Source organism: Sarcophilus harrisii, chromosome X, assembly GCF_902635505.1.
Source record: "Sarcophilus harrisii chromosome X, mSarHar1.11, whole genome shotgun sequence".
In the NCBI taxonomy this organism is placed as follows: Eukaryota; Metazoa; Chordata; class Mammalia; order Dasyuromorphia; family Dasyuridae; genus Sarcophilus; species Sarcophilus harrisii.
In genome coordinates, this window is record NC_045432.1 from 78,888,695 (window position 1) to 78,906,256 (window position 17,562).

Genomic DNA, 17,562 nt, shown 5'->3' on the forward strand with positions numbered 1-17,562 from the left:
TCTCGTCTCCCCCCCAGCCTTCCTTCTTGGGCTCAAACAAAGAGGGGCTGCTGGGACCAAGCTCACCTGTCCGGCCCTACGGGTCAGCACTCCCCCGGGGGCCTCCCAGGTCAGGACACTCCACCTGCAAGGGAAGGCAGAAATGGCCGTTAGCGTGGCCATCCCAAGAGCCACCTCGGTGAGAGAGGGCCGCCCCAGGTGCACGACCCTCTCCTGGTCAGTGGGGCTGGCCCGCACCCCTGGGCTCTGTTTCCCACAATTCACTAGGCCTGGGAAGGCCATAAGACACATGGGCAACAGATGGCAAAGGGGAAGCCTAAGGACCCCCTGGCCGGGGGTCACTTTGCCTTCCACTGGTCCCAGAGGACACAAGGTGCCACTATCTCAATGGGGAGGGATCTGTGGAGGCAGCCGAGGCAAGGAGGCTCCCTGTCCCACCCCAGCCCCAACACTGCTCCTGGGCTCGAGCTACAAGTTGCCCACTGCTTCCAGCACCCCAAGGCTCTAGTGAGGCTCCCCTGCCCTCGTGGGAGCTCAGGCACAAATGATTTAGAAGCCATGGGATACGGGCCGGAGGGTGCACTGAAGCTCCCGCCTGGCCGGGGAGGAGAGGGGAGCGCCATGGCCACAGACCTGTCCAGCATCTTGGTCGTGGCCCGCTCCATCTTCTCCAGAATCTGCAGGAGCTGAGTGTCATCATCGCACAGGCTTCCCCAGCCCAGCACGCGGGCCAGGTCGTTGCCCGTCCCCAGGGGCAGGACCCCAAGCTGGCACTGTAAGGGAAAGGGGCCACTGTGTGGGCAGCCCGGCTCGGGCCTGGAAGGGAGGGGCCGTGCATTCCTCCTGGGCCCGGGCACTGCCGTCACTCAAGTTCCTGCCCGGATGGCGGGCGGGCGACACAGCTACTCAACTGACTCGGGCCTGGGCTGCCCAGGGACCAGGGTGGGAAGGCAAGCTCACTGTCCCGGAGGCCACTGTCTCTGGAGCTTCTCCACCTTTTTCTCCCTCAGTTTCCCATTCTGGGGCTCCTTTTCAGCAGGCGAAGCCGAGAGGCTACCCTCTGACCCTCCCACCAACTTCTCGTGCCCTTGGCTGGCTGACCCGGCAGGGGCCCGACGGTGGGCCTGGGATGGCAGCGCACAGGCTTGGGTCAGTGCCACAGAAAGGCAGGAGGCCGGTTCTACCGGAGAGGAGACAGGCCGGTGAGGGGCAAACACTCACTTCCAACCCCAAACTGTGGCGCTACCACACCCGAGGGGCCCGGGCCCAGGCTCCGCCCTTCCCTGAGCACCAAGCAGGCGCCATGCCCACGCTCACCTGTTTGTGTAATCCAAGAGTGTCGATTTCCGAGAGAACCCAGCCCACGCTGCCATCTCCACCGCACACCAGGATCCGGAAGGTGGAGAATCTCTGGAACAGGCGGAGCCTGGGGGGCAGGGATAGGAGAAAAACTCGGGTGAGGAGTGGGGGGGGGTGGGGAACCCCCCCCAGCTGCAAAACAGCAACCTTGGCCACTGGCTGCTCCCAGGCTCCCCATCCCGACAAGGGGCTCCCAGGCCCACCTCGGGGGCAGCAGAGGTGGTGCCAGGTCCCAGGCAGCTCGGTGGCGGTTGTGAGGGGGGCTGGAGGATGGGAGAGGGGCCTGGCACAGAAGAGGAGCTGCTGTCCCCAGGGCACTCTGAGGTTTACATGGCACCTCACCCTAGAAGGAGGTGCCGGTCTCTTCCCTTTATGGAAGGGTCTAAGACTGGCCTTCTCGGTCCAGCTGGGAAGAAATCCTGAGGGGCCGACTGCCTCAAATAACCCCGGGGGACCCTCAGCCACTGGGGGGTGGGCACTGGGGGCCGCTGGGGGCCCGGCCCAGCCAACCCTGCTTTCTGTCCCCCGGCCTCCGAGTGCCTCGGGGGCCACGCCTTCCCTGGGCCATTCTGACCCGCTCCACTCATCCTCAGCAGGGAGCTATAGCAACCCCGCTACTTTCCTACCAAGGGTATTATTCCCAGGAAGGAGGGCCCAGGGCTTTCGGCTGGGGAGGGCAGCCACCCAGAGCACCCTGGACCATTTGGCAGGAGTGCCATGGAACTCTGGGAATCTGTGTGAGGCTCCTCCGTGGCACGGCCCCAGGCCTGCCTCCTAGGAGGAAGCCAGTGGGTCTTGGGACCAAGGGTCTGCTTCCTCAGTTTCTGTCCAACAAGACCACTGGAGGCAGTGACGTCTGAGGAGTGACAAGAGCTGCCTCCCATGCCACTTCTACTGTATATTTGCTGCGTGACAAGGAAGGCCCTTGACCGGCCTCAGTTTCCTAATCTCTAAAATGAGAGGATGGGCCCAGACCACCTCCTAGGGCCCTTCCAGTTTCACCATGGGGAGAAGGGAAGGAGGAGGCCCGGAGTCCTGTTGCCTCCTCAGCCCCAGATGCAAATGGCTGCAGGGAGGAAGCCTCCAGCCCACAGCCCGATTCACCTACCCCAGGTGAGGGCCCCCGTTCATCAGGTCGAACACTTGTGCCGGGTTCAGGAACTGTTTGAATTTCCGGAGGAAGCGAACCCCTTGGTTGTCGCCGCTCTTGGAATTGACAAAGGCGAGCAGAGGGCTGGAGCAGGCGCCGGGGCAGGAGGCCTTCCAGAACCCTGCGAGGGCGAAAAGCCTCGGTCTAGAGCACGGCCAGGAGCAGGCCAGAGGTGAGTGGCGAGCAAGAACGTGGGCCTCCCCCCCCCTCTGCTGCTCCTTCAGCCAGGATGTGCCCCCCCAGCATCCCCCGGGTCTCAGTCCCGGACCCCTTTCTCTTCTCCTCCTATGGGGCTTCGCTGGGTGATCTCGGCTCCGTGGATTTAACGACCATCTCTATGCTGACGATTTGGAAATCAACCCATCCTGCTCTAATCACTCAAAGGAGAAGCCCAGTGGACATCTGAATAACGTGGCCAAAGCAGAAGGCACTCGCTCTCCCCCATCTCCCCCTTCCAAGCTTCCTCTGACTGTCTAGAGCGTCGGCATCCTCCCAAGGCCACCAGCCTCGAGCCTCCATACGGACTCGCCACCCACCTCCCACGTGTGCGACCTAGTGCCAAGGCCTGTTGGATTCACTTTGGTAACGTCTCTGGAACATGCCCCCTGCTCTACCCTGACGTGGCCCCCACCCTGGTACAGACCTTCCCCCCTCCCCACTACAAGCCGTGATGGCCGTTCGCCTGAAGCCCCGGGCTGACCGTGTCGCCTCCTGCTCGGACTCCAGGGCTCCCTAGTATCTTCACAATCGAATACAAAATCTTGTTCCTGATAGTCAAAGACCTGTCTAACCTTGGACTTGAACTTGGTCTTGAACCTTGTCTAACCTTACCTCCCGAAATCCTGGGAGCCCAGCCTGCCACCAAAAACGGGTGTGGATGCCAGCGTTCCCTGGGGTAGTCCTCATTTCCCAGCAGGCTTTGGGGTCTGCTGGAATCCCAGCTTCCTGGTCCCCCCACCTCCCTCCCTAGGGGGGAGGCTCTGTCTTCTGCCCAGGACCGTTACTGTGGGGGGGGGGGCAGACACACAGGGGTCCTCGATGAGGGTGAGTTTGGAGGCAAGGAGCTGCTCTCTCTCCGTGGGAGTCCTGAGAGGCCGAGCTGGCCAGAAGGGACCAAGGGGGAGAGGCAGGGAGCTACATGAGCAGGGGGACGGTGGAAGGCCGGGGGGGGGGGGGGGGGGGGGGGGCCGCGGGGGGCGGGGGGGGGGGGGGGGGGGGGGGGGGGGGGGGGGTTGGGCTTCAGCTTGGTCCTTGTCACTGGCCAGTAGATGGCTTTAAAATAACAATAATAATGATGCAGCTTTTTCTTAGGGGGCAGCAAACTGGGTCGGGACTTGACCAAGTGCTTCTGGTCTGGTTAATTGTGCTTCTTCCCCCCCCCCCAATAATGAGCAATGAGGGAGTAGGGGAACCGGGAGGAGGCAGGAGCAAGGAGAGCAGCAGAGAGCACAGAAGGAAGCAGGAGCACTTGGAGAGCAGCAGGGCCAGATGGAGCCAGAGAGCACAGGAGGCGGGGCGGCCACAGGAGGGAGGAGCCTCCAGAAATTCCCCCCCCCCCCTTCCTCCCTCCCCTCCAGGCTCCTCTTCTCCTCTGCCTCCAGACATGCTCCGAGCCCCATTGCAAAATCATAAGGAGCAGCAAAATGAAGGAAAATGGCTGCCTTGGGCCCGGTCTCTCCCTGTCTCCTCCTGTGTATGTGTGTGTCTCTCTCTCTGTCTCTCAGTCTCTCCCTTCTGTCTCCTCTCCCCTCGCCTCATTCCCAGTGCTCTGGCTTCTCTCCCCAACCCGTAATCCATGGAAGATCCCTGCCGACCTCACCCGGCTCAGATCCCCCGGCCTTGTCTCAGGCTACGGCCTCCTTAGCTTCCAGGCCCGCCTGGATGCTGTTCTGCTCCCCAGCACACAGTAGGGACACAGTAGCACTACTGGGTGCCCCTAGCACACAGTAGGAGCTTAACAAAACATCACTGAATTGATTCTTTTCCAGGACGAAGCCCCATGTTTTTCCCAGGAATCACCACCGAGGGAAGGGCTGGCTCTCAAGTGGAAGCCTTCACCCTGATCCCTGCGAGGTCAACATGGCCCTGCTGGGGAAGGTTGCTCAGGCAGGCCCTCGGACCCAGGAGCTCTGACTCAGTGGAGCTCACTTGACTATCAAGACACCTAACCTGATTCGGGTGGCTGGCCCATCTTGGCCAACCCAGGACCCGGCACACAGTAGGCGCTTGCTAAATGTGGATGAGGTGGCTAAAGGCCCAGCCCCTGCCCGGGTTGCCTGGGGCTGGGCCACTTTTGGCCCCTGGTGCCAGTTTTCCAAGAGCCTCAATTCGGCTCCGGGATGAGTTGCCTGTGCTTGCTGCGGGTCTCCCTCGTCGGGCCAAACTTGTCTTTCTTAAACAGGGAAAGACTCGGTCTCCCTGGACGTAGGCAGGATGCCCGAGCGACAGCCTGGGGATGGGCCTGTGTTCCCCAGAAATCCATTAACTCGCTCTCCTGTCTGGGAACTGCCAGGGCCACGGCCAAATCGGCTAAATTCCAAACGACCCTCCAGGGACTGCCGGGAAGGGAGCCGGGCCCATGCCCCCGGCCTGAGTGGCCACGGGAGGGAGCGAGAGCCCCCCAGGGGGCCGTTTGGCCTCCTCCCTGCCCAGCCAAGGACCCCCGGGGAAGGCGGGGAGCCTTTGAAAGGACCCGCTCTGGTTTCTCTTGTGAGGCCTGCTGGGCGTTCTCCTTCCAGTCAGACTTCTACAAGTGGCCACGGCTCTCTTAATCAAGAATTGTAGGGAAACTGAGGCGCTTCTTCAACAGGACTGTCAACATCAGGGGCCTTGGGGGCGCTTAGTATTTGTGCCGCTCTGTCCAGAAGCCCCCCCCCCCCCATCTCTGGCCTTCCTGATCAGAAGGAAGCCCACCGGGCTACTCACCGTCCGAGTCCATGCAGTTCAGAACTGTTGGCGGCAGGATGGACACGCGGTACTGGCCCAGGGGGCACTTCTTGGAAAACTGGTCTCTGCAGGTGCCATGAATCTGGAATGAGGGAGACAATGAAGGGGAGGAGACAGAGAGACAGACTCGGTGATACAGAGAAAGAGAGATAAGACATGGAGAGACAGAGAGAGAGAAAGACAGACAAACACAATGATACAGAGAGGGAGGGACAGACAGATACAGAGACACACAGACGCAGACAGGGGACCCAGAGAGAGACAGGACCAGGGGAGGGTGGGGGAGTTTTGCCAGGAGCAGGTTCCCCTACAGCTAAGGGACCCAGTGATCTTTGGGCCACGACGGGGATGTCCTCCCTGGTCACGGCACAAAGCACTTGACTTATCTCTCATGACTGTGGACAGTGACTCTGGGAAACAGGCCATCCTCTGTTTACAGAAAAAGAAATGGTCTCCCAGAAGTCAAGTGCCTCACCTGGGGTCATATACTGGGGCACCCGGGAAGGGTTAGAGGTTAGAGAAGGTTGACCAAGTGACATAACATTCACGCTCGGGTCTCGTTGCCTCTGACCAGCAGTGTCACCACTGAATCTGCTTTTGGAAGCCCCCAAGGCCCAGGGGGAAAGGGGGCATCTGGTCAAGGCGGGGAACACCACGTGGAGGCTCTGGGGCCCCGGATGCCATTTTCCCCCACCCCGGGCCCGGAAGGTTTAATGATGCTCTGGGGCAGGGGAAACACTGCTGGCTTCACAGCCCAAGGACTTGGATTTGAATCCCGTCTGGCCTTGGGCCTCCATCGTCCCATCCTGCTCTCCAGCTCAACCTCTGACCCGGAGCCTGACAACTCCATCGAGCCGGGGAGGGGGGATTGTTCAAAGAGCCCCGGGGGCGTTCTGCACCCACGTGCCTAACCCTCCCTCCCCCCCCAGGAGGGCGAAACTGAGCCTTACAATGGCCTTGCACCAGAGGCATTTGTAATCCTGGAGCCTGCGGACGCTGCCGCACATGCGGTCACACGAGGCGCAGCGGGCATTGACGGGCAGGTTCCCCTCCAGCCACTGATGGGGCATGGCCACCTGTGCGGGAAAACCAACGCGGACCTGAGAACGCCGGCCGAGGGTGGGGGAGCTGGGCAAGAGGCAGAGGCCGGGGCCCTACTACATGGACCTCACTTCTGAGCCAAGGAGGACAGGGCGGTGGCCATGGTGGGACAAGAGAAGTCTCGGGGCCCCCGGGTCAGGCCAGGGGGCTTGGGACGGTTTCCCACCAGGGAGGCGGAGGCTGCGGCCTGTACTTACGCCATCTTCGTCCTCAATGATGTCATTGCCTATGGTGGCCAGGGTAGTCCATTTGCAGGTGGCGCTGGCTCGCACGGCACACCGTTTGTGAACTTTGAACTTACACACTACGGGAGAAGCCATGGAGTTAGTGAGCAGGGGAGGTGGGTGGGACCGGCGGGACATCCTCCACCCCAGGATTCTAACTGGCCTAATCCCAGTGTCCTCAGGGGGGCGCTTTGGGTGAGACCAGAAAAGAGAGAGTTCTGTACCCCAGGGCCTGGGACTCTCATCCGTCCCCTGCCTTGGCTGCACCTGTGGGCGAGAACTGGGGCTCTGTCCCGAGCCTCTGCTTCACCCTGACCCCCTGGGCCCCGGGTACCTTCGCAGGACAGGCCGTGGGAGGTAACCCCGGAGAGGGATTCCCGGCAGACGTTGCAGAAGGTGGGGCGTGCGTGCGAGCACGTGTACCAGTTGTGGGTGCTGGAGAAGTGGTCGGATGTCAGCTGGAAATGCTGGAAAAGAAGAAGGCCCCGCGGGGGTGGGGAAGGCTGAGCGGGCGCCACCGGGCCCACAGCGGGTCACAACAGGCGTGCCGGCTGTTGCAGGGGAGTGACGGTCAAATGGACTCAGAGGGGGAAACCAAGGGAAATGGAAGGGGAAGGGGGTCTTCCCATCCAAGTTCCTGACCCCGGCCCTGACATCTCTCAGTGCTCCAGTTAAGAACCTCTGCTTGGTACGTGGCCTTTGAGGCTTCCTGTTATGGTGATTTCCAGAGCCACGAGCCTGGACCGCAGCTCTTCCATGATGCTCTGTGCCCGCCCACTCCTCTTCTCAAATTCTATTGCCACCTGGGGTACCGGCCCCTGTCCCAATGGCTTGGGCCTTCACCCTCACTACCAATTTGGGGCCTCTTCCTTTCGTTTGAACCTTCGCTGTGCCCCTTGTACAGGGCACTCACCACCCTGGGGCCAGCCTGGGGATGTCCCCTTCCCTCCTCTGACCCTGTACCCTCACTGTCTCCCAGCTGGGCTCCTGTGACAACGTCTGCCCTGACTCCACTCGGCTGTTGGGAAATTACACTCAGGCCATCCTGACTCGACCCGGTGGCCTCCGGTCTCTGCCCACACCAGCTTGTGGGAAGTGATCTGACCTTCAGCCTTGAAGGCTTATGGGGAGCTGTGCGACCACCGAGCCTCTCGGCCCCCCAGGGGGCAGGCAGGTTAAGCTCATTGCTAGGTAAGAGTGGTGACCGTTTTAGTGATGAAGGTGTCAGGGGTCACCAGGTCAGAGATCTGGAACCCCGGGGCCCATTCTGGCCAGCCTCACTTGCAGAGAGGAGTCGGAGGCCAACAAAGAAGGGGATCGGCTCAGGCAGGTCATATGTGGTCAGTAATGGCCCCTCCCACTGCAGCCCACATGTCCTCCTTTGTGGCTTGGTGCTCCTCCTCCTGGAGGAGCCCAGGAGATTGGGAGCCATTGAGGCAGTTCCCAGTGCCCTCTTTCCATCTCCACGGGGGTCATGGGAAAGGTCGAGAAGAGGCACCTGGAACCCCCCCACCCGAGAGACCGGCCAGTGCGTTGGCCCGGAGAAGACGAGCCGGGTCATTTAGCTTCCCGAGCGTGGTCTGACAAGAACAGCCTGGAAAAATGGGAGTATTCCCAGAGCTGCTCGGGAAGGCCCTGATTCAGAGTCCGAGACATCGAGACTGACGGTGAGACTGACCCAGGGAGAAGAGGTGACCGGAGAGTCCCAAGGGAACCTGGGACAGAGAGGCTCAGGAGTGACAAAGACTCCTCCCGGAAGACCTGAGGCTGGGCCTGAAGCCTTAATGTGGGGAGGAGCCTTGGGCTGTGTGATCCTGGCCAAGTCACTTTACTTCCTCAGCCTTAATTTTCCCATCTGTAAAATGGGAATAACAGATGAGCATCCTCCCAGGACAAACAAGAGGATCGGACGAGATGACGGAGGCTGGGGGCACTTTGCAAACTTGGATTCTCGGCACGGAACCCCCTCTCCCTCCTGGGCCTTCTATAGCCTCAAAATTCCCAGTCGCTTCCACTGATCCTTCCGGGCCCCTCCAAGGTCTCCTCAAAGTCCCAGCTCATGGCCTTGAGGGGACCCAGTGGGAACCATTTCAAATTGACCTCCACAGTGTCTGGTAATTGAATGATAAAAACCGGGGCTTTGAACTTCTGAGACCAGAGACTCAGTCTTCCCCTTGAGGGAGAGAGCACCCAATCGGAGGCGCCATTCCAGTTTGAACGTGTGAGCTTCTATGGCTACTTCCCTATGCTGGGCCTTGGTTTCCCCACCTGCAACACAAAGGGCTTGGGCCAGAGCTAGTCTAGGTCCTGCAAACTCCATCTTACACATGGGGAAACTGAGGCACAGAGCTTCACCCACAATTAGGAAGGATTTGGACCCAGGGCCAGAAGGAATGACAAAGGTGGAGAAGGCAGGCGATACAGGCGGGGCTGCATCCACAAAGCGAGGCCGGCCAAGGGAGGCGAGCCAAGCCGAGCCAACAAGCCGTGGGAGAAAGCCGATCTGGAGACCCCGCGACCTCCTCTTAGACCGAGGCCGTGGGTGCCGGCTCCCGGCATCCCTTCCTCCCGGCTGGTCCGTGTTGGGCCGTGACTCGGGACGAGGCGGGCGGAGCGACTCCTGGGCTCCCGGACCCCGCTCTGCCACCGTGACTGACCTCCGTGACCCTCAGCAGGTCATTCCCCCTGCTGGGACCTCAGTTTCTATGTCTGTGAAACCAAGGGATTGGACTGGAAGACTTGGGAGGTGTCTCCCAGCGCCCCAAACCTCCTCCTTTCCAGGACTGTTCGTTTCTAAGTCATCACAGGGGGCTCTTCTACCTCCCCTCCCCTCCCCCCCGCCGCACCACGGGAAACACCGGCCTACACCCGGCTGGCCTGCAAAGCCTTCCCTTCCCTTCCCCGCCCAGCCCAGGTCCCAGTAATGGCTGCCTCTTTTAGACTCCTTTGCGCCGACCCCCAGGCTCACTCATCTGCTTCACCGAGAGAGCAGCCAAGCAAGTGAGATGCAGCGGGAAGAGCGCTGGAGTCGGGGGGGCCTGGGCAGAAATCTCAGGGCAGCCCCTCGCTGGCCGTGTGGCCCTGGGCAGGTCACTCACCCTCAGTTTCCCTGATCGGTAAAATGGGGTAATGCTTTGGAGCACCCACCCCTGCCCTGGCTTGTTAAGGGGCTCACGTGAAGTCGTATGCTTTCAAAAAGAAGAAATAGAATCATCTTAGGAAAGTGCTCCATGGTGCCTTGAACATAGTAGGGGCTTAATTAATGCTTATTCCCTTCCCTTCCCTAGTAGGGTGATCAGTAGTGCCTTGAATATAGTAGGTGCTTAATCATTGCTTACTCTTTTCCCCTCCCATGTAACGTCCTTTGCAAACCTTAAGGTGAAAGATGAAATCAGCTCTGTCCCCTCGAGCCCAGCACCGTCCCCAGGTGAGTATACCAGAGTCCTCTTCTCCCTGACTCCCGCCCAACCACACTCTGACCCTCTGGAGGCCCGCCCCGCCCCCCTGGCCCACCTCCCGAGCACCCCCCCAACCCAGGAGATCGGAAATGGGCCACCTGCCTGGCCCGCTCCGGGGGAACGAACCCCGAGAGGGCCGGCTGTGGGCGGGGGTGACAGGACCGGCTCGGGCCCAGAGAGGGGCACACGGTGTGCCCGGCCCGCAGCTGGCCACTGCTGAGTTGCCGACAGAGCACCGGCTCGCCGGCAGCTGGAGCGTGCTCCCAAATAGATCCAGGCCAGTGGAGCAGCTCCACAGGGGGCCGCCGGGACTGCCGGCGGACCGCAAAACTGGTTTCTTTTCCAGGCCTGGGGGGGGGGGAGGGCGTTGCATGGAGCTGCTGGGAGGAGCTGAGACGGAATGGGCGCTAGAGTGAGGCAGGCGCATCTGCCGCTGCCTTTGCCTGTACCTTCCCCGGCACCCACGGCTCCCAATTAGCTCCCGGAGACCCCGGGTGCCCTTTTGTGCCGAAACAAAAGGAGATGATTCGCAGGAAGAGCCTTAATTTATCCGGGAGACGGAGGGGGGGGGGGGGGGGACAAGGGGGGGTGGTTGCTTCTGCCAGTGACGAACATGGGTCCACAGGGACCCCTTGGGGCTGGGGGAGGAGGAGGAGGACGCAGGAGAGGAAGGCCAAGGCAGGACAGGAGATTAGGGAGCCTGTTTAGAGACAGGAGACTGGGCGGGGTGGGGGGGGGGGGGAAGGGAGGGAAGGAGGGGAGGAGGGAAGCAGAAAGAAAAAGAGGCACAGTCAGACATACAGAGACAAAGAGAAAAAGGGAAGGAGACAGAGAGAGACAAGGGGGGGGGAAAGGAAGGGAGAGAGAGGGAGGGAGGGGAAAAACAGAGAGAGATGGAAGGGAGGAGAGAGAAGAAAAGAAAAAAAGAGATGAAAAGGAGACAGAGATGGAAGGAAGAAGAGACAGAGAGAAGGAGAAAGAGGGAAAGAGACAGAGATGAAGGGATACAGAGACAACGAGATGGAGAGAGAGAGAAAAAGAAGAAGGGATAGAGACAGAGAGATGGACAGAAAGTGAGTCAGAGAGACAAAGAAAGAGATGGAGGGAAGGAGAGAGAGATGGAAGAAAAGACAGAGAGATATGTAGGGAAAGAGAGGCATGAAGAAAAAGAGAGATAGAGGGAAAGAGAGACTGAGATACAAATGGAGTGAAAGAGAGTGACAAAGAAAGAGAGAGATGGAGGGATAGAGAGAGAAATAGACATGGAGATAGATGGAGGGAAAGAATGAGAGAGAGATAAAACTGAAGGGAAAGAGAGCTAGAGATGGAGGGAAGGAAAGAGTGAGAGTGAGGGAAAGAGAAAAAGAGAGAAATGAAAGGACAGAGATAGAGACAAAGAAAGAGATGGAGGGAAAGTGAGAGGGAAAGACAGAGAGAGATGGAAAGAGAGACAGAGAGACAGAAAGAGAGAGACAGAGACAGAGGGACATGAAGGGAAAAAGAGACAGAAAGAGATGGAGGGAGAGAGAGGTAGAGACAGAGACAGATAGAAAAAGAGAGACAGAGAAAGAGAAATGGAGGAAAAGAGAGAAAAAGAGGTAGAGAGAGAGATGGAAAGAGAAAGAGATGAAGGGAAAGAGGGATAGAAATGAAGGCACAGAAAGAGAGACAGAGAGAGATGGAGGTAAAGAGAGAGAGAGATGGAAAGAAAGATAGAGTGAGATATGGAGGGAAAGACAGAAAAAAAGAGATGGGGGGAAAACAGAGAGACAGTGATGGAGGGAAAGAGAGACAGAAAGATGGAAGGACAGAAAGAGACAGAGAGAGATGGAGGCAAAGACAGAGACGGAGAAAGTTGGAGGAAAACAGAGACAGAGAAAAATGGAAGTAAAGAGAGAGAAAGATGGAGGGAAGGAGAGAGCAAAAGATGGAAAGAAAGACAGAGGCAGAGAGGGAAAGGAATACAGAAAAAAGAGAGATGGATGGAAAGAGTCAAAGAGACAGAGAGAGATGGAAGGAAAGAGAGAGAGATGGAGGGAAAGAGAAGCAGAGACAGAGACAGAGAAAGTTGGAGGAAAACAGAGACAGAGAGAAATGGAGGCAAAGACAGAGAGCTAGAGGGAAAGAGATATTATAGGGAAAGAGACAGAGAGATTTAGGGAAAGAGAGTGACAAAGAGAGAGAGAAAGAGAGAGAGAGGGAAATAGATACAGAGAAAAAGATGGAGGGAAAGAGAGATAGGGAGAGGAATAGGTGGAGGGAAAGAGAGAGAGAGAGATGGAAGGAAAGAGTGAGTCAGAGAGATGGAGGGAGAGACAGAGACAGATTTAGGGAAAGAGAGAGTGACAGAGAGAGATGGAGGGAAAAGAAAAAGAGATAAAGAGAGAAATGGAGGTAAAGAGAGAGAAAGAGAAGGAGAGAGATGGAGAGAAAGACAGAAAAAGAGACAGATTTAGGAAAGAGTAACAGAGGGAGATGAAGGGGAAAGAGAAAGAGAGAAATGGAGGTAAAGAGAAAGAGATGGAGAGAGATGGAGGGAAAGGAGAGAGAGACAGAGAGGGATTGAGGGAAAGGGAAACAGAGAAAGTTGCAGGGAAACAGACAGAGAGAAATGGAGGCAAGACAGATAGAGAGATAGAGGGAAAGACAGAGTCAGAGATGGAAGGAAAGAGAGAAATATGAAGGGAAAGAGATAGAGAGAAATAGGTGGAGGAGAAGAAAGATTTGGAGGGAAGGAGAGAGACACACAGAGGGAAAGAGTCAGACAGAGACAGATTTAGGGAGAGACTGAGGGAAAAGAGAAAGAGAGAAATGGAAGTAAAGAGAGAAAAAGAGGTGGAAAGAGACAGAGAGTTGGAGGAAAACAGACAGAAAGAGAGATCGATGGAGAGAGATAGAGGGAAAGGAGAGAGAGAGAGACAGATGGAGGTAGAGAGACAAAAATGGAAGGAAAGTGATATATATAGAGAAAGATACGTAGGGAAAGAGAGAGACAGAGAGGGATGGAGGGAAAAGAAAAAGAGAAAGAGAAATGGAAGTAAAGAGAGAAAGAGATGGAGGCAAAGAGACAGAGTGATAGAGGAAAAGAGAGAGAAAGATTTAGGGAAGGAGAGGGACAGGACAGTGATGGGGGGGAGAGAGATATGGAGAGGAAGAGCAAGAGCCAGGGAGATGGTGGGAAGCTGCTCGGCTCCTTGGCCTCTGGGTCTCTGCCCTTGGGCTGGGCCAGGGTTGCCCGTGTGGGGCCGTGAGAAGCCGGGGCCGCAGCCAGCGCGCTTCCCTCGTCTGCCTCGCTGTCTCCATCTCCTCCCCCGACTGAGTCTCCCCAAGGCCCCTCGCTGGTCCCTGCCCTGACGCCCTTTGTCCTCCTGCCCCCCACCCTAAAGCAGTCCCTCCCTCAGAGCCTTCCGGGTCCCCCCTTTCCTCCCTTGTCTCACTTTACAGTCCCTTAGGGTAAGAGCCGCCTGTAGGAGGGGAGGCCGCCAGCCCCAGAGCCCGGGAGCCGCTCGCCCAAGCTCGGGCCCGTCAGCGGGGCTCCGCTGGCAAAGCCCACACTCGCCACTGAAACCTGGTGCTGAGGGCTCGGGCCTCCCGGCGGGGCTCTGTCCCCTGGGGAACGATGGGGCCCCGCTCTCAGCACGGGACGGATGGGCCTTGCTGGGCACCTGCCACGCCCAAGTGCCCGGGGCACCCTCCAGAAGGCCAGGACAGCCTCAGTGTCACCGAGCTTGGAGGGAGGCCGACTCCTGCCCATGCCGGGCTCCCGCTCACAGCACGGGGCACGCCCTTGGCCACACGAGGCCCGAGAGGAGACCGGGGCTTCCTCAGACCGAACGCCACCCACGCCCGCCCCCACACCAGCGCTCCTGAGCCTGCAAAGTGAGTCCACAGACTGGGCGTCAGGACCAGCCTGCCCCAGGCCCCTCCAAGGAGCTGCCCTGCCCCAGCCAGACACAGACCGTGTGCCCCCCCCCACGCCCTGGGAAAGCCCCGGGCACCACTTCGGGGGCTCCGCAAAGGCTGCCCTTCCCCAGCACCACCTGAGCCCAGTTCTGAAGGGTCAGGAGGTCCAAGGGGTGTGTCACATCCATGTAAGGGAAGATGGCATCAGGAGCCAGGAGAAGCCAGCCAGGTCTGGCCTGCAAAAGGCCCCCCAGAGGGGTTGGGACTTTGTCCTGGTGGCAAGAGGGACTCCCAGAAACTTCTGGGGCCAGTGCCCCGGTGCTGCACTCGGACTCGAGGGCCCAGTGCCCCAGGGCCCTGCCTCTAGGGGCATTATTTTGTCCAGGGTGTAGAAGACACTGGAGGGGCGTGGGGGTGCAAGGGCCCACTGGAAGGCCCATCAAAATGGCCTGGAGGTGACGAGAGCCCAAACTGTGGGGTGTGGAGAAGGAACTGCACCTAAGACCTGGGGGAGGCAGAACTGCCCACTGCGGAGTCCCCCGGCCTGGTTAGGAACACGCTCTGCCTAACTCCCAGCCCCTCCGTCACAGGGGCAGAGCCAGGCGACCACGTCCTGCTATGGGCTGCCTCCATTTCCCCAGACTGTCCTCGGAAGCCTTCCTAGCTGGGAGACCCCGGGCCAGCCCCGTCTCCTCTGGGCCAAGCTGAGCCAGTCCCCGTCCTCTGACCCCGGGGGCACCTGAGCCTCCAAAGATGCCCAAGCCCCGCTGGCTCTGGGCATGGCTGGGCCTACTCCTTGGCCAGCTCTCAAAGTCCACCTTTCTGTCCCATAGAGACCAATTGGGGGGAAAGGGACAGAGCCCTGCCCACCACGGCCTTATCGCCCCTGTCCAGGTGGCTGGAGTCGCCAACGAGAGCCTCCCATGAGCTTTGTGAGCCATCCCTTGGCCAGGGTCACGGATGTGCCCATGGCTGGCCCGGGTCACAGGGAATCCCCCGCCACCTCCACCACTCTCCCCAGCTCCTTATTTTCTGGCCGGCGCTGTCAGTCAGAGATCAGAGTTCCCAGAGCGGCTGCCACTGCCTCCCACTGCTGCCCGCCGCTGCCCACTTGGCTCCCTTACCTCATTAGCTGCCCACTTCTGGACAGCCTTCAGGGCTCCCATCCAATCTTCCATCTCCTTCCGGTTCTCTGCACACAGAATGAGCTTTCGGAACGGGGTGATCACCTATGGCAGAAGCCAGAAAGTTCTTCACATCCCTGTGACCCTAGTGCCCCCGGGGAGCTGGCAACCGGGAGGGCGGGCACCCTGGCCCTCCCAAGAGGCTCCTGTACCACCACCTGCACCCTGGCCCACTCGAGGACCCGAGGCAGCAGGGGGCTGTGATCCAGCAAGCGTGGAGGTGCCCGTCCCAAACCCCCAGGCCCAACTTGCTCTCGTCTGGCTGCCAAGGGCCATACGTGCATATTTATAGGGCCCTAGTGCCAGCTCAGAGTCACTCAGAGGGCACCAGACAAGCCCCCCGGACCTCCTGCCGATGGGAAGAAGGTAAGGACCTGCCCGGCAGGGGCCGGGAAGGGGCACGGGGCCCCTGGCACCCCCTGCCTGCCACCTCAGCTGCCATGCCCATGACCTCACTCCAAGGGCCTGAGTCACCATGGCCACCTGTGGCCTCCCGCTGCAGGGATGGAGGGAAGTCAGGCAGACTTCCAGTACCTTGGAGCAGGCGTGCACAGTGGTTAGCCCACCCCGGAGCTGAGCTAACAGGCGGTGCTGGGGCGCATGTGTCGGGCGATGGGCTCTAGCTTCCCAAGGCTGTGTCAACAAGGCCCCAGCTTGGCTCTTGGATGGTCTGACTAGAGTCGGGGGGGGGGGGGGGGGGAGTGAGGAAAGGCCTCCCTCTGACGCTTTCTGCTCTGGGTCCTTCCCAGCTCTGAGATCCCACAATGCATCCCCTGAAGGGCCTCCTCAGCACCCAAGCCCATTTTCCTATAGCTCAGGACCACCATCTTGATACGTCCCATTGGTGTCATTTCAATCAAGACCCCTCCCCGGGAAGTTTGTCCCATCTCCCTGCCCAGACTGAATGTGGGTGCTGAATCTGCCACTGGGCCCCCCCCCCTTCCCATTAGCCTTCCTTTCTCACCAGGCGGGCCACGGCCATGGATGCCACCATTTTCTAGCAGTGGGCTCACAAGGCACAGCGGGGTTGGGAATCGGGGGGCCTCCTCTGCAGGGTTGTTGGCAACGCTCTTGTGCACACATGTGCTCCCCCGGCCCCAGCATCCCCTCGGCCTCAGGGGGCCAGCCCCGCTCACCGTAAAGCTGTTGTTGATGTTTTTGGTACTGGTCTCAGCTACGCTGGCTTCGGTAAGATCGACCTCATCGAAGATCAGGGACTGGAAGAGCAGAACAAGAACATGTGTGCTCAGCGAGGCCCTAAGCCGCTGGCGGGCCGGCGGCTCCCCCTTCCCCTGCCCCTGGCGGCACACGGATGGGGGGCGGCCACCGGGAACCACCGCCCTTCAGTGCGAGTTCCCAAACTAGGCGTTGGCCGCCGCCGGGCAGCTCCCTCCTTTCTCAAAGTCCTCCATGACCCCAGAACGCCAGAGCAGAGATGGACTCGGCCCCACGGGCCCTTTTTCCTGATGCGTGCCTGGGCTGGCAAGATAATGGCCCGGGCCCTTAGAGCGCTTAGGGGGCCCAGAGAAGCCAGCCTGCCACCCCACGGAGGGGATAAACAGTGTGCATGGGACACCAAGCCCAAGCCTCTGCTCCCAGAGCCTGCAGGCCGGGGGGACACTGGGGGGTACCCCCGGGGCACCTCAGCTGCCCAACACTGACAGAGGCAGAGCTGGGCTGGACAGGGCCGGGCAGAGCTAGACCGTGCTGGGTCTTAAAGAGTCAAGAAGTTTTAAATGGACAAAAAGGCCACAGGGAGGCTGGGAAGAGTCATTGGGGGCATCCAGGCAGGGCCACGAGCTTTGGGCGGCTGTGGCCCAGGGTTCAGGCAGGAGATGGGAGGGGCACGTGGGGGGAAGCCCCGAATGGCAGGCAAAGGCTTCACAAAGTTGCTGTTGGAAGCCGGCCCCAGCTGCTCCAAGGCCCGGGGAGCGGGAAGCGCCAGGCCTGGCGCGGGGCAGGTCTCAGGCTGCCGAAGCCGCTGGGCCTGCGCGGCTCACCTTCGTTTCCAGCCCAGCATGGGCCGAAGCAAGCTCAGCAGCCCCGACCCAGCCTGCTCCCCTCAGCTCCCTGCCTGCCCCGTCGGCCACCTCCCTTTCCTGGCTCAGCTCCTCAGAGGCTGCTGCGCCATGTAGCCCCCCTACTGCCCGTCACTCACCAAGTCCCCGAGACCCACATCCATCCCCTTCAGCCCCCGCCCCTGGGGGCAGTATCACCTCCCCCCTCAGCTCCTAATT

The 17,562-nt window shown here is 59.8% G+C and overlaps 1 protein-coding gene across 2 annotated transcripts in view; it reads right to left on the reverse strand.

Moving 5' to 3' along the window:
- The window catches only part of DGKK (diacylglycerol kinase kappa), a 41,304-nt gene extending 24,775 nt beyond the window's left edge, over positions 1–16,529 (reverse strand). For both annotated transcript variants that reach the window (XM_031944813.1, XM_031944811.1), the window contains exons 1-10: positions 16,462–16,529; positions 15,266–15,370; positions 7,115–7,247; positions 6,754–6,860; positions 6,406–6,531; positions 5,435–5,537; positions 2,468–2,630; positions 1,318–1,426; positions 634–773; positions 67–124 (exon numbers count right to left, since the gene is read on the reverse strand). In XM_031944813.1, coding sequence (XP_031800673.1) covers positions 67–124; positions 634–773; positions 1,318–1,426; positions 2,468–2,630; positions 5,435–5,537; positions 6,406–6,531; positions 6,754–6,860; positions 7,115–7,247; positions 15,266–15,319 — 993 coding nt within the window. In that variant the 5' untranslated portion in view covers positions 15,320–15,370; positions 16,462–16,529. The remainder of the gene's footprint in view (positions 1–66; positions 125–633; positions 774–1,317; positions 1,427–2,467; positions 2,631–5,434; positions 5,538–6,405; positions 6,532–6,753; positions 6,861–7,114; positions 7,248–15,265; positions 15,371–16,461) is intronic.
- Positions 16,530–17,562: the final 1,033 nt, after the last annotated feature.